The sequence below is a fragment of the Mobula hypostoma genome, chromosome 9 (assembly GCF_963921235.1).
Source record: "Mobula hypostoma chromosome 9, sMobHyp1.1, whole genome shotgun sequence".
Lineage (NCBI taxonomy): Eukaryota > Metazoa > Chordata > Chondrichthyes > Myliobatiformes > Myliobatidae > Mobula > Mobula hypostoma.
This window is the reverse complement of record NC_086105.1, coordinates 7,481,171-7,496,062: the sequence shown is the minus strand read 5'-3', so window position 1 is coordinate 7,496,062 and position 14,892 is coordinate 7,481,171. Positions and strand designations below refer to the sequence as shown.

At 40.7% G+C, this 14,892-nt stretch overlaps 1 protein-coding gene across 2 annotated transcripts in view; it reads right to left on the bottom strand.

The window, feature by feature from the left end:
• Positions 1 to 12,036: 12,036 nt before the first annotated feature.
• LOC134351486 (cathepsin E-like) overlaps positions 12,037 to 14,892 on the bottom strand; it is a 48,769-nt gene continuing 45,913 nt past the window's right edge. Inside the window, exons 6-7 of one of the 2 annotated variants that reach the window (XM_063057699.1) lie at positions 13,792 to 13,890; positions 12,037 to 13,692 (exon numbers count right to left, since the gene is read on the bottom strand). In XM_063057699.1, coding sequence (XP_062913769.1) covers positions 13,528 to 13,692; positions 13,792 to 13,890 — 264 coding nt within the window. In that variant the 3' untranslated portion in view covers positions 12,037 to 13,527. The remainder of the gene's footprint in view (positions 13,693 to 13,791; positions 13,891 to 14,892) is intronic. The other variant, XM_063057698.1, reaches the window with a different exon arrangement.

Here is a 14,892-nt window from a genome sequence, read left to right as displayed (position 1 = left end):
AGGCCTCGGACCCATATGTCAGAACCGGTCACCAGGAAGTTCCATTTTTGGCGGATGGAGTCTGAAAGATGGAGATGGATGCCTGTCCTCTCTGAGGGTTGGATGTGAGGCTTGGTCAGTATAGTTTAGAGAATAACATCTAATCTCTGCAGTGACTGGTGGAAGGGTTTGGCTACTAACTTACTTCATTGGATACTTTACATGGGAATTTCACTAAGATTGGAAGTGATGCCTGAATCATTGGATAGGTGAAACGGAAACTATTCTCAACCTCTTGCATTTTAGTGGACGGGAACAAACCATTGTTGGTTATGGAGAATTTTTTTTATTAAGTGCAATCATGAACAATAGCCAGATCAGAAATGCTGATCAAGTCAACTAGTTCCCAAAGAGAACTCTGACAGGCCAGTCAGACGGCGCTGCTATTCGGTGATAGAACACAAAAAAATCATATGTACAATTAAGAAACATTTAAAAATAGTAGAAATACTGGAGTCATGATGATCATGATGAAGACTGCTGGAGAGAGACATTTATACACATGCCGTCCTCCATAATTCAAAGAGATTGAAGGATAAGGCTGCAGGGTGACAAAACGTGACAGGAGCACCAGGAACTCACAGAGTCAGTCATGCTCACGATGGATATTTCTTTTGACAATGATTTATTTATTGATTGACTGAGATACAGCATGGAATAGGCCCTTTAAACCATGCTGCCCAGCAATCCCTGAGTTACTCCTAGCCCAATGACCAATTAACCTAGTAACTGGTACTCCTTACGACTGTGGGAGGAAACCAGAGCACCCGGAGGAAAGCCACATGGTCACAGGGAGAATGTACAAACTATTTACAAGCAGCAGCGGGAATTGAACCCAGGTCACTGGCTTTGTGCTAACCACTACACTACCCTGCCAACCTCATGAATTTATGCATAAATTGATCGTTTCAGCTAAGACGGTCTTTATAGTCCCCCACTTCATCTCCATGAATTGTCGCTGTATTAGCTTGCATCTATTCCCTCATATTAATTTTGTTCCTCAGTCACTCTGATGGCGTACAAGTACAGGCAAAGATCCCAACACATCCATGTTTTGTTTTGTTTCTCTCGCTGAATATTGGGTGTTTGTCAGTTTTCTTATGGGCTCTTTGTGGCTGACTGTATTGAGACGCATCTCAAGGTTGTCTAATGTATACATGCTTTGATAACAAACATTTATTCATCCTGTTAAGTGCTTACTGAGATAAACTGAGAGGATGCATCATGCAAGTCAGAAGCTTAACTAGGACAGCTGTAAAAAAGCTGAGGTAATTACAGCAGCTCGGTGACTAGGGTTTCTACAGGAGTACTTCACCAAGTGACTCCCATCGGTCAGAGGTGTGATGGAATACCCTTCGCATAGTTAATGGAGCCCAGCTCTGGCAGCACTGAATAAGCCAGGTCACCCAGGAAAACAGTCCATTTGGTTAGCACTCGAGTAATCACCTTCAGCATTCTCTCCATGTATCACCAAGATTTAGTGGCTGGAGTGTGCAGCGTCTAATAAAATGGACTACAGCAGTTCCCCAAATCTATACCCGAAACTCAGAAAGATAAAGGATGATAGTTACTATTTTCATGTATCATTCTTTTGTTATGTACCATATCGTATGATATTAGCAATCATAAGACCAAAAGATTTAGGAGCAGAATCAGGCCATTTGGCCCATCAAGTCTGCTTCACCATTTCATCATGGCTGATTCATTTTCCCTGTCTATCCCAATCTCCTGCCTTCTCCCCATATCCTTTCATGTCCGGACTAATCAAGAATCCATCAGCCTGTGCCTTAAATATATCCAATGACTTGGCCTCCACAGCTACCTGCAGCAACGAATTCCACAGATTCACCATCCTCTGGCAAAAGGAATTTCGCCTCATCTCTATTTTAAACGGGTGTGCCTCTATTCTGAGGCTGTGTCCTCTGGTCTTAGACTCCCCCACAATGGGAAACATCCTCTGCACATGTACTTTGTCGAGGCCTTTTAACATTTGATAGGTTTCAATGAGATCCCCCTCATTTTTCTGAATTCCAGTGAGAAGAGGCCCAGAGTTATCAAACGCTCCTCATATGACAAGCCTTTCAATCCCAGAATCATCTTTGTGAACCTCCTTTGAACCCTCTCCAACGTCAGCACATCCTTTCTAAGATAAAAGACCCAAAACTGCTCACAATATTCCAAGTGAGGACTCACAGGTGCCTTATAAAACCTCAACATTACATCCTTGGTCATGGTCTTTCCATGACCATGATTGTTCTTGACAATTTTTCTTCAGAAGTGGTTTGCCATTGCCTTTTTCTGCATAGAATCCTTACAAGCCAAGTGACCATTATCGATACTCTTCAGAGATTGTCTGGCTGGCATCAGTGGTCATAAAAACACAAGAAATAGGAGCAGGAGAGGCTGATCTGGCTGCATAGCCAGGACTTGTGATATGCACCGACCATTCATCACCTCCTCCCACGGCTTCCTATGACCCTGATCGGGGGCTAAGCAGGTGGTAAATCTTGTCCAAGGGTGACCTGTAGACTAGCAGAGGGAAGGTGGAGGGAGGCACCTCACACCTCCTTTTGTAGAGATGTAGCTCCATCCCACTACCCAACACTTATGTATAGCAAGTTATTTGTGGAAATCTTTGCTATATCATTCGTGCATATCTTGCATATTTCAGTTAAGACAGTCTTCATTGTCCCCCTCTTCATCTCCATTAATAGTTATAAACCAGCAACTGTTCCCTCATGTTAATTTTGTTCTTCAGTCACTCTGACGGATTACAACCTCAGGCAAAGATCTCCACACGTCCATGTTTTGTCCTCTCTCTGAATATCGGGTGTTTGTCAGTCTTCCATATTTTAAACTATTTATTTTATTTTTATTTATTACAAACAAACAAAAAAACACAAAAACAATACAGCACATCCACAAAAACCACAACCATAACAAAATCAAATTAAATATTGAGCAGCAAAAGGGAGAAAAATATAAAGGCAGAAGTAAACATACACAGCAGAGGTGTATCGCACCAAAAAACCCCAGTCCTCACCCCGTAAGAAAGTCCAGTACAGGGCCCCATATCCTTTCAAAGATGTCCCCTCTGTCTTCATTACATAGTCTCAGTCTCTCCAGTCTTCCTATTTTTAAATGGGTTCTTTTGGATTTCTTGTTTTGTGACTGCCTATAAGGAGACAAATCTCAAGGTTTATAATATATACCTACTTACTGCCCATTACACTGCTGGCATTTAGGGCAACAATGAAGATCCTCCATCTCTCCCTGTACAAACCATCACACGCAGATAAAGAAGGATTCTTTATTGCTGTTTCTGTAACAGTTTTTTGACCAGTCAGGTTTGTTAACTTTGAGCCAAACTCCCAACCTGAAGGACCATTGGACGACTTTTAGTTTGGCCTCTACCCTTTGACCTGTTTGGCATGGGTGACCCTATAAAGAGCACAAGGCCCTGACTGTAGCCACAAAGCTCTCGAAGTCAGTGATGCACGTAAGCCTCAAAACCACGAAAAGGCTGTGGAGCTCTTGGAGGATAATATATACATACTGTACAACACTCTACTTGATCTTTCATTGATCCTGTTTATAGTTACTATTCTATAGATTTGCTGAGTAAGCCCACAGGAAAATGAATCTCAGGGTTGTATATAGTGACATATATGTACTCTGATAATAAAATTTACTTTTAATTTTTTTGAACTATAATAAATGTACTTTGAACTTTGTACTACAAAAGGAAGGAACAATTTGAGACTAAGTGCTTTTTAAGAGATAGTAAACAACAATGCCGTAACAATTTAGCCTAATCTTCGTCAGATCAGCCCCTTACAAGCAACTCATCGTTTTATGCAAATTCCTGTAAAGCATTTCACTGAATGAAAAAAGTGGTTAAACTAAGAGCCAATGCAAAACAGTTAATCTGTTGTCCGTAACACATTGTTATTTTCCTTCTACTTATTTATGGAAAAGCAGTCTGTTGAGGATTGTTTCATAATGATCACAATTTCACAAGGGAAAAGGGAACCAGATGTGCTTGGATGACATCAGCCAAGTAACCAGAGGTTTCCACGATCTGTTTTACTGCCTAAAAGGAGTAGGAATGTTGCACCAGTTCCAGGGCCCGCACTGTGAAATTTACTTGTGAATGGGCAATGCAAGAACATTTACCAACCTGTGAAACCAGCCATTGTGCTGCCTAACGAGCAACACTTGAAAATGCTATTAAAGGACACATTTTGTGGCGTGAGAAAGCAAAGATGAATTGGGACAAATAGAATTCATGGCAATTATCTGTTGTTGTTCTAAACATGTACTGCCTTGCACTTCCAACAGGAATTTCCCAAGTGTTTTTCACCTGAAATTTAACATATTCTCAGAGAAACAGCTGAGTATCATTTGGAGTTTATGTTTCCTTCTCTCTTTTCCCAGATCCGGGCTATTTATATGGAGCTGGCAAAACTGGACCCACAGCACTGTTTTTTGGAGGAATACCCATCTAAGAATGTTCCATTTCCTGTGAATCCCTGTTTTCCTCTTCCTAACCAACTACATATCTATAAATCAAACTCCATCCATCTCAATTATTACCGGAAATTTCCTATTCAGAAAATCCTTATGTTCTAAAATAATAGTCATTGTCATAGTCATACTTTACTGATCCCGGGGGAAATTGGTTTTCGTTACAGTTGCACCATAAATAATAAATAGTAATAAAACCATAAATAGTTAAAAAGTAATATGTAAATTATGCCAGTAAATTATGAAATAAATCCAGGACCAGCCTATTGGCTCAGGGTGTCTGACCCTCCAAGGGAGGAGTTGTAAAGTTTGATGGCCACAGGCAGGAATGACTTCCTATGACGCTCAGTGTTGCATCTGGGTGGAATGAGTCTCTGGCTGAATGTACTCCTGTGCCCACCCAGTCCATTATGTAGTGGATGGGAGACATTGACCAAGATGGCATGCAACTTAGACAGCATCCTCTTTTCAGACACCACCGTGAGAGAGTCCAGTTCCATCCCCACAACATCACTGGCCTTACGTATGAAGCACCTCTACTCCATCCACCACAAGCAGGACTTCCCAGTGGCAAAACACTTAAATTGCAATTTCCTTCCTACTCCAACATGTCGGTCCATGGCCTCCTCTTGCACCAGATGAGGCTGGAGAAGCAACACATACAGCAACTGGGTAGTCTCCAACCTATTGGCATGAATATCAATTTCTCCTTCCGATGAACAAAAATGTCCCCCCTCCTCTATCCCCCACTCTGACCTTTTACCTTGTCTCACCTGCATATCACTTCCCCTGGGTCCCTTCCTCCTTCCCTTTCTCCAATGATCCACTCTCCTCTCCTACCAGATTCTTTCTTCTCCAGCCCTTGACTTTTCACACCCGTCTGGCTTCACCTATCACCTTCCAGTTAGTCTCTTTCGCCTCCCTGCACCTTTTTATTCAAGCATCTCCCCCTTCCCTCTCAATCCTGATGAAGGGTCTCAGCCCAAAACATCGACTGTTTATTCTTTTGCATAGATGCTACCTGACCTGCTGAGTTCCTCCAACACAGAGAAAAACTGGGATAGGGGAATCTGCTCCCTCCCCCAGCTGCCTACTACGTCCCTCATGGTTCTGCCTCCTTCTACTACCCATTGTGTTTTCCCCAATTCCTTCTTCACCTTTCCTGCCCATCACCTCCCTGCTTCCCTTCTCCCACCCCCTTATCTTTCCCCTTACTGGTTTTTCACCTGAAACCTACCAGCCTTCTCCTTCCCACCCTCCCCCCACCTTCTTTATAGGGACTCTGCCCCTTCTCTCCTCAGTCCTGACGAAGGGTTCCGGCCCGAAACGTTGACTGATCGTTTCCACGGATGCTGCCCAACCTGCTGAGTTCCTCCAGCGTGTTGTGAGGGTTGCTTTGACCCCAGCATCTGCAGAGTATTTTGTGTTTACGAGTTCCTCCAGCATTTTGTATGTGTTGCAAAATGATAAATAAGTTCTTAAAATTTCACTGAAGAACACATTATTTCAAAACAATCAGAATGCATTAATTTTGGCCTAAAAATGAATTATGAATTTAACTGTGAAATGGCAGACTTTGAAAATGAAATCTTGATTTCAAACTCCAACAACCTCTAATATGAAAGCATCCCATAAGAGAGGACTTCTACTATGCATTATAAGTAACAAGGATAGCTGTTCTTTATAAATAGGTATATAATGTTGTCTCTGATCATAATAAATCTTATTGTAAGATACGTATTATCAAATCTGGGAACTACCACTAGATGGCGCATTCACACCTCAAAGCAGCTTTGCCTGGATAGTAAACCGAGGAATTACTCCAACATGACTTTCGGTAAAATGTGTCTCTTGGCAGATCTAAGAACGTACAATTCTGGCAATGGGATATGGAAGTAAGTAAAACTGGGAGCAGTGTCTATATGCAACTTCAATGAATTTATTGCAAGAGCAAATCCGAGTAAATTAGTATATACAACATTATAAAATTTGCCGACATGGGGAAAATCGTTTATTTCTAAGTATTGTTTTGAAATTCTTACAAATAAAATGGCCACATTAATAACAGCAGATAACACATATTCAGTAGGCAAATATGCCTAAAAGATTATTGTTAACGTCACGCCAGTTGAAGTAGAACTACACATTCAAATTGCCATCATTCTATTTACACAATGTTTATTTTCAGATGAGCATCTGAAGAGCAGAGGCATAGAAAGCTACAACATTTCCTGCACTGCCACGAGAAGTGATTAAAGTAATTGGCTATAGTGCTTTTAGAAAAAAGTTAGACAAGTATGTGCTAGGTAATACAAGTTGATACAAATAGTGGCTATCAGACAGGTACCAATATCTGTATTTCAATGAGAGATGGGGAACAAACGTTATTGGCATGAAGTAAGTTCAGATAATACCAGTCGCAATGAAGCTCTATCTCACTATAAACATTCAAAGATTCAAAGTACATTTATTGTCAAAGTATGTATGCAGTATACAACCCTGAGACTCGTCTTCCCACAGTCACAAAACAAACAAAACCATGGAACCCATTCAAAGAAAAAAATCAACCCCCCACCACGCACATCAAAAAAACAAATCATGCAAACTGCAACAAAAAATGAGCAAAAAAACACAGAATATAAAACACAAAACCGAAGGAGTCGAGGCATATTCAGTTCAGCTCAGTGTTCATTACCTGCAGGCCACCCTGATTCAAAATCGTCCAAAATAGCAACAAAAAAGGAACGACCGGAAACCAGAAACACATCATTACGTGAGCTACAGAGTCCAATCCACAAACCACGTCGATTAAACCTTGCCCAAGACCTGGGATTCCAGCACCATTCTCCCACGGCATCCAGGGAGAGAATGACCAGTCGAACGCAACATTCCAGTGGGATAAAAACAGGAAGGGCTGAAAATACTCAGTCTGAATATTTAAATGTTTCTCTCACCACAGATGCTGCCTGATGCACTGAGTGGTTCCTGCACTTCTTCTTTGCATTGCTAATGTCTAGATCCTGTTGTATTATTGTAATTAATTGGGAACACAAGATATTCATCACTAGAGCCTTAGCAAGCCATCAGTGACCAACTCCGAATTTGAGTAAAGGATGCAAGTATTTAGTGGAATTTTGTTTTCTGTACAGTAGTTTCTGTGGCACACCTGTATTTGAGATCAACAAGTTTTCAAGCTTTGCAGCAAAGTTGTTTATATGGTTTGCAAGCACATTATCCATTCAGCACACTTCTTCTCTGCCCTATTGATAGATAGATAGATATACTTTATTGATCCCAAGGGAAATTGGATTTTGTTACAGCCACACCAACCAAGAATAGAGCATAAATATAGCAATACAAAAACCACAAAACCACATTGCCTATCCATGTATAGTTCTTTCTGCTGACTCACGTGTACATCTGTGATTAGTAAGTTTGGAGATGATACCAAGAGTGGTGGAGTTGTGGAGAGTGCAGAAGACTGGCAAAAAATACAGCACAAATATGGACCAGTTGAAGATATGGGCTAGGAAATAACAGATGGAGCTTAAACCAGATAAATATGAGGTGTTGCACTTCAGTAGGGCAAATACAAGGATTACAGTTGAGGGCAAGGTACTTAACGGTGTTGCTGAGCAAACAAATCTTGGGATCCAAGTTCATAGCTCCTTGAAAGTGACTACGCAGTTCAATAGGGTGATTAAGAAGGCTTATGGAATACTTGCTTTTATTAGTCGAGGCATTGAGTTCAAAAGTCAAGAGGTTATGTTGCAACTTTATAAAACTCTGGTTAGGACACATCTGTAGTATGTCATACAGTTCTGGTCACCCCACTATAGGAAGGATGTTGAGGTTGCAGAAGAGGTTTAACAGGATGTTGCCTGGTTTAAAGGGCATGTGCTATCACAAGAGGCTGGACAAACCTGGGTTGTTTTCCCTGTAGTATCGGAGGCAGAGGGGAGATCTGATGGAGGTTTACATAGATAGAATTGACAGAGAATATCTGTTTCCCAGGGTAGAAATGCCTAATACCAGAGGACATGTATCGAAGGTGAGAGAGGGTGGGTTCAAAGAGGATGTGAGGGGTGAGTTTTTTACTCAGAGAGTGGTGGATGCCTGGAGTGTGCAGTCTGGTGAGGTGGTAGAGCCAAATACATTCGAGGCTTTTTAGAGACATCTGGACAGGCACATGGATGTAAGGATATGGACATTGTGTAGGTAGGAGGGATTGTGCGTGGATGTTTTTGATTTGCTTTTTAGCTGGTTCAGTACAACATTGCGAGCCAAGTGGCCTGTTCCTGTGCTGTACTCTTCCATGTTCTGTGGTCTAAAATAGGGAATGATATGGTGTGTGCATCCAGGACTGTGGGTGTTTGTACAGAACCTGGTAACCATCAAGGCCATAAGAAATAGGAGCAAAAGTAGGACATTCGGCCCATCGAGTCTATTCTTCCAGTCATCTCCACTCCCCTGCCTTCTCCCCATATCCTTTGATGCCCTGGCTAATCAAGAACCTGTCTATCTCTGCCTTAAGTGCACCCAATGACCTGGGCTCCACAGCCGCTCGTGGCAACAAATTCCACAGATTTACCACACTCTGACTGAAGTAATTTCTCTGCAATTCAGTTCTAAATGGACATCCTTCAATCCTGAAGTTGTGCTCTCTTGTCCTGGACTCCTCCTACCATGGGAAATAACCTTACCATATCTAATCTGTTCAGGCCTCTTAACACTCGGAATGTTTCTATGAGATCCCCCCCACATTCTCCTGAACTCCAGGGAATACAGCCCAAGAGCTGCCAGACGTTCCTCATACAGTAACCCTTTCATTCCTGGAATCATTCTCATGAGTCTTCTCTGAACCCTCTCCAATGTCAGCATATCCTTTCTAAAATAAGGAGCCCAAAACTGCACACAATACTCCAAGTGTGGTTTCACGAGTGCCTTATAGAGCCTCAACATCACATCTCTGCTCTGATATTCTATACCTCTAGAAATGAATGCCAACATTGCATTCGCCTTCTTCACCACTGACTCAACCTGGAGGTTAACCTTTAGGGTATCCTGCACGAGGACTCCCAAGTCCCTTTGCATCTCTGCATTTTGAATTCTCTCCCCATCTAAATAATAGTCTGCCCATTTATTTCTTCCACCAAAGTACATGAGCATACACTTTCCAACATTGTATTTCATTTGCCACTTCTTTGCCCATTCCCCTAAACTATCCAAGTCCCTCTGCAGGCTCTCTGTTTCCTCATCACTCCTCCACTCCTCCACCTATCTTAGTATCATCGGCAAATTTAGCCACAAATCCATTAATACCATAGTCCAAATCATTGACATACATTGTAAAAAGCAGTGGTCCCAACACCGACCCCTGTGGAACTCCACTGGTAACTGGCAGCTAGCCAGAATAGGATCCCTTTATTCCCACTCTCTGTTTTCTGCCGATCAGCCAATGCTCCACCCATGCTAGTAGCTAGTAGTGCTAGTAACTCCACTACTAGTGTGGCACCTTGTCAAAGACCTTCTGAAAATCTAAGTACACCACATCTACTGCATCTCCTTTGTCTACCCTGCTTGTAATTTCCTCAAAAAATTGCAGTAGGTTCGTCAGGCAGGATTTTCCTTTCGAGAAACCATGCTGGCTTTGGCCTATCTTGTCATGTGCCTCCAGGTACTCTGTAATCTCATCCCTAACAATTGATTCCAACAACTTCCTAACCACTGATGTCAGGCTAACAGGTCTATAGTTTCCTTTCTGCTGTGTCCCACCCTTCTTAAATAGCAGAAGTAAGACTGGAGATTGGAAGAGGAACGTAAGTGAGATTGGAAGAGGAATTTTCTGAAAATGAGAAATTGTTTTAGTCTTAGTTTAAGATTTTGATTTGTTTTATCATCATTCCCATAGATGCTGCTTATTCGTAATGTATTTTCCAGTTTGAATAATAGAATTTGACGAGATTTGGTATGTCAACAAAGACATTCGCAAATTTCTACAGGTGTACCATGCAGAGCATCCTAACTGGCTGCATCACCATCTGGTATGGGGGTGGGGTTGGGGGGGGTGACTGCACAGGTTCAAAATAAGCTGCAGAGGGTTGTGAATTCAGTCAGCTCCAACATGAGCACCAGCCTACCCAGCATCCAGGACATCTTCAAGGAGCAATGCCTCAGAAAGTCAGCAGCCAGCATTAAGGACCCCCCCCACCCACCCCCATCACCCAAGTCATGCCTTGTTATCATTGCTACCATCAGGAAGGAGGTACAGAAGCCTGAAGCCACACACGCAGTAATTCAGGAACAGCTCCTACGCCTCTGCCACCAAATTTCTGAATGGACATTGAACCCATGAACATTACCTCAGCACTTTTTTTGCACTACTTAGTTAATTCAACGATTATATACATAAATTAAAGTACATATACATATATTTTTTACTTTAATTCACAGTTTTTATTATTATGTATTGCTTTGTACTGCTGTAGTAAAGGAAAGGTACATTCCATCCGGAGTTTCTCTGGTTAGCAGACGATTTCCCTCCATGACTTCCTGACGTGGGGAACCGCGTACGAGGCAAGTCGCCTTCTGCCAGATGAGTTTCCAAAGAGATCACCAGCTCGTAACCCAGCACGGATGGAAAGTGTGCAGGGGAGCCGGCTGGATTTGAACTTGGGACCTTTCGTCCCGAAGTCAGACGCTGATGCCACTATGCCACCAGTTGGGTCACTGTTGTAGTAAAGACAACAAATTTCATGACATATGCCAGTGATATTAGACCTGATTCTGATTCATAGCATTATAATTCCAACAAGAACTGGTCATCTCTCACAAAAATCACAAGGACATACAGCAATAGTGATGCATATTGTTGTGCACACTGTGAAAAGATTCTGTAAATTTAAATACCTGCAGAAATACTTCAAATTATTAAGACTAATTTGTGCACTGGAAGATCTGACAAGCAATAAATGAGATGACTGCCTTGTTTTAATGATCCTCTGCTGTAAGTACTAGCCAAGAGGATTCAATCACAGTTCTTCAAATTATATCATGGGTTCTCTTGCATCTGTGTGGTTGGGCAAAAGAATTCTGTTGCAGAGGCAGTTCAATTGTAGCCTGATAAACAATAGCTGCGACCAGCGGCAGAGGAAATCACACGGAGGCTAAACAAATGAGTCTCTGTAGCACAGCTACCATTTCATCGCAAGGACCCTCTGTTACCTATTTTCCAAATTCACTGACCACCTCACCCTGTCACCCAAACCCACTTAATTTTGTCATTGGCTAAAATCAAACCCCATAGTTTTGAAATACACTGATCTGAAAAAACGATAGCTGCCTTTCTTAACCTGAAAAAAATCTTCTTTCTTTTTAAATCTTTTTATTAATTTTCAAAATTATAAACTCAATCACAAATTTGGTACAAAGAAATTGGAATAATGTTAATCAGCATATATAAAATGAATTTTAAGTAACATAGATATAAAAGACTTCCAAACTCATAATGAAATTAGTCATTAAAAAAGAAATAAGAAGAAAAAAAATATATAAACAAAAAAAACCCAAAAGAAAAAGAGAAAAAAAAAACCCAAAAAAAAGCAAAACAGGGCTAGACCAATAGCTTGTATCAGACACGTTCAGTAATGTCGTTAACTCCGCTCCTGTAATCATATAATTTAAGTTTTTAAAAAAAGATTCAGAAAGGTCAGATTACATCATATGAAAATGTTGCATAAAAGGTTTCCAAGTTTCTTCAAATTTAACCAAAGAGTCAAAAATATCACTTCTAATTTTTTCTAAATTTAAACTTAATATAGTTTGAGAAAACCATTGGAATGTAGTTGGAGGATTAGTTTCCTTCCAGATCAACAAAATAGATCTTCTCGCCTGAAAAAAAATCTTCTCATGGCAAGAAGCACAAATTTGTTATAGTGTCTTATATGATGCTAATAGTATTTGTCAAGCAGTATATTTACTGTTTAGCTCATGCTTTCCCAACAGAATTGGGAGCCTTTTGAAAACAAGTGGTCACCTATCTTCCTGAGTATGATAGGAATTAATCCTGATTCTATCATGTCAAAAATGGAAAAATATTCCCCGCTTTTTCCATCATCAATGGTTATTTAAACTGTTTGGAATTAATCCTGATTCTATCACATCAACAATAGAAATTACCCTAGCCACATTTTCCGTCATGAGTGATTATTTAAACTGGTTTTATTGCCTTTGTTGTCCCATAACTTCAACCTTAGGAACATGACTCTGTTATGGTGGTCGCTGGCAGGACCGAACCCAGATACAGAGGAACGGCAGGCTTTGTCACAGTGAGCACTGGCAACAACTCAACCAGAGTGCCAAGAAACAGCAGACTCCTCATGAAGAAACAGGAACAGGAGGTTATACATAGGAATACCAACAGAGCCATGGTGGCACAATCGAGCGACACTGTGAGACAGATCATTCTCCACAAAGACTCCACAAAAGCACTAAATGAGAGTTCCCTTTAAATAATCATAGAAGATAGGAAACCTGTGTCAGACACAATTAAATCAACAAGAATAAACAAACAGCACAAGGGCTTAGGGATGCTAGTTCAGACAACAATTAGTAAATACAGGTGCTCGAGAAACTGAGAAGCCCAACACTCTTTGGCAAGTCACTGAGGACCGCATGGCCCATGACTCCCACACTGAGAGCTTCAATACTTCATCTCAATAAAATGATTTTAACTTTTATCCTCAACATTTGCAAATCCTTTATTGAAATCAATATTACAGAATGTAATTGCCGAAGGCGTCAGAGCTGGAATCGATTACTTTTATTTCAGTAAAACAGAGCTGTTAATTTTCCAGTTGTCTGTAACACTGAATATTACTGAAACATTAAGCACCATTTTGTAGATATTAAATAAGAACAGTTCACTTCTTATTCTTCAATCTTCTATGTTCCCACAAGTCTTCAGTACTGACGAGATTTAGCAAACCCCACTCTATCATGTCCCCGATCAAAAATGGTGTAGAATTTTGCGAGAAAAACATCTCCCAGAATCCATTGTAAGTCAGTAGACGTATATACGTTCATGGCTTGGAATCCATACAGGCACATTAAGTTTCTTCTATCAAGCTTATGAAAGGAAAGTATAAAATTGTAAATTGAATTATTCAAAAAAATGTTTATTTATTCTTTACAAGGAAATGTGTACAAATTCAGTTTAAAATGTACCTTTTTAATATAGTCTTCAGCTTCCAATGTGTATTCCACACCTTCAATCGTAAATGTCACATTTGGCAAACTCAGTGTTTTTTTGCATTCTACTAAAAACTGGTAATAAAGAGACAGGTTATGGATGAAAGAGGGCTCATGTTATTTTCTAAAGTAATTCTACCACTCTTCAATCTATGTAGGTAAGTGGGTCATGTATATGTAACAACGGATCTGTTAGATGCCATGAAGTACATTTTTTGCAGAAGAATTATTGATTTTGGGAATACTTTACAGGCACAAGCAATGTCTACGATTCTCTGCAAACAACAGTTCAAAATTCAAAGTTAATGTTATTATCGAAGTGCATATATGTCACCATTTACAGTGCTGAGATTGATTATATTGCGGGCATACTCAGCAAATCTATAGAATAGTATCTATAACAGGATCAATGAAAGATCAACCAGAGTGCAGAAGACAACAAATTGTGCAAATGCAAATATTAATAAATAGCAATAAATAACGAGAACATGAGATAATGAGATAAAGAGTCCTTAAAATGAGATCATTGGTTGTGGGAACATTTCAATGACAAGGCAAGTGAGTGTAGTTATCCCCTTTTGATCAAGCGCCTGATGGTTGTTCTTGAACCTGGTGGTACGAGTCCTGAGCTTCCCAAGAGTAACTGACCCAAACAGAAGATAAATGAGGTCACCGACGATTAAGTCACATATTTATTGTTTGATTGTCTTCTAGGGTCAGAGACGACTTTCCCAACGGAATGGTTGATTGGTGAGGGGGATGCAAGAGAAAAGAAATGGCACTATGCTAAAATCAGACAAGATTACTGAATTACGAACAAGAGAAGATCTGCAGATGCTGGAAATCCAAGCAACACACACAAAATGCTGGAGGAACTCAGCATCCAGGAAAAGAGTACAGTTGACATTTTGGCCAAAACCCTTCAGCAGGACTGACTACTGAAGTAATTGAGAGGAATAACTAGTTGATGTTTTAGATGAAGACCCTTCATTTACTGTTTATTCCTCTCTATAGATGCTGCCTGACCTGCTGAGTTCCTCCAGTGTTTGTGTTTGTTGCTCTGGATTTCCAGCAGAT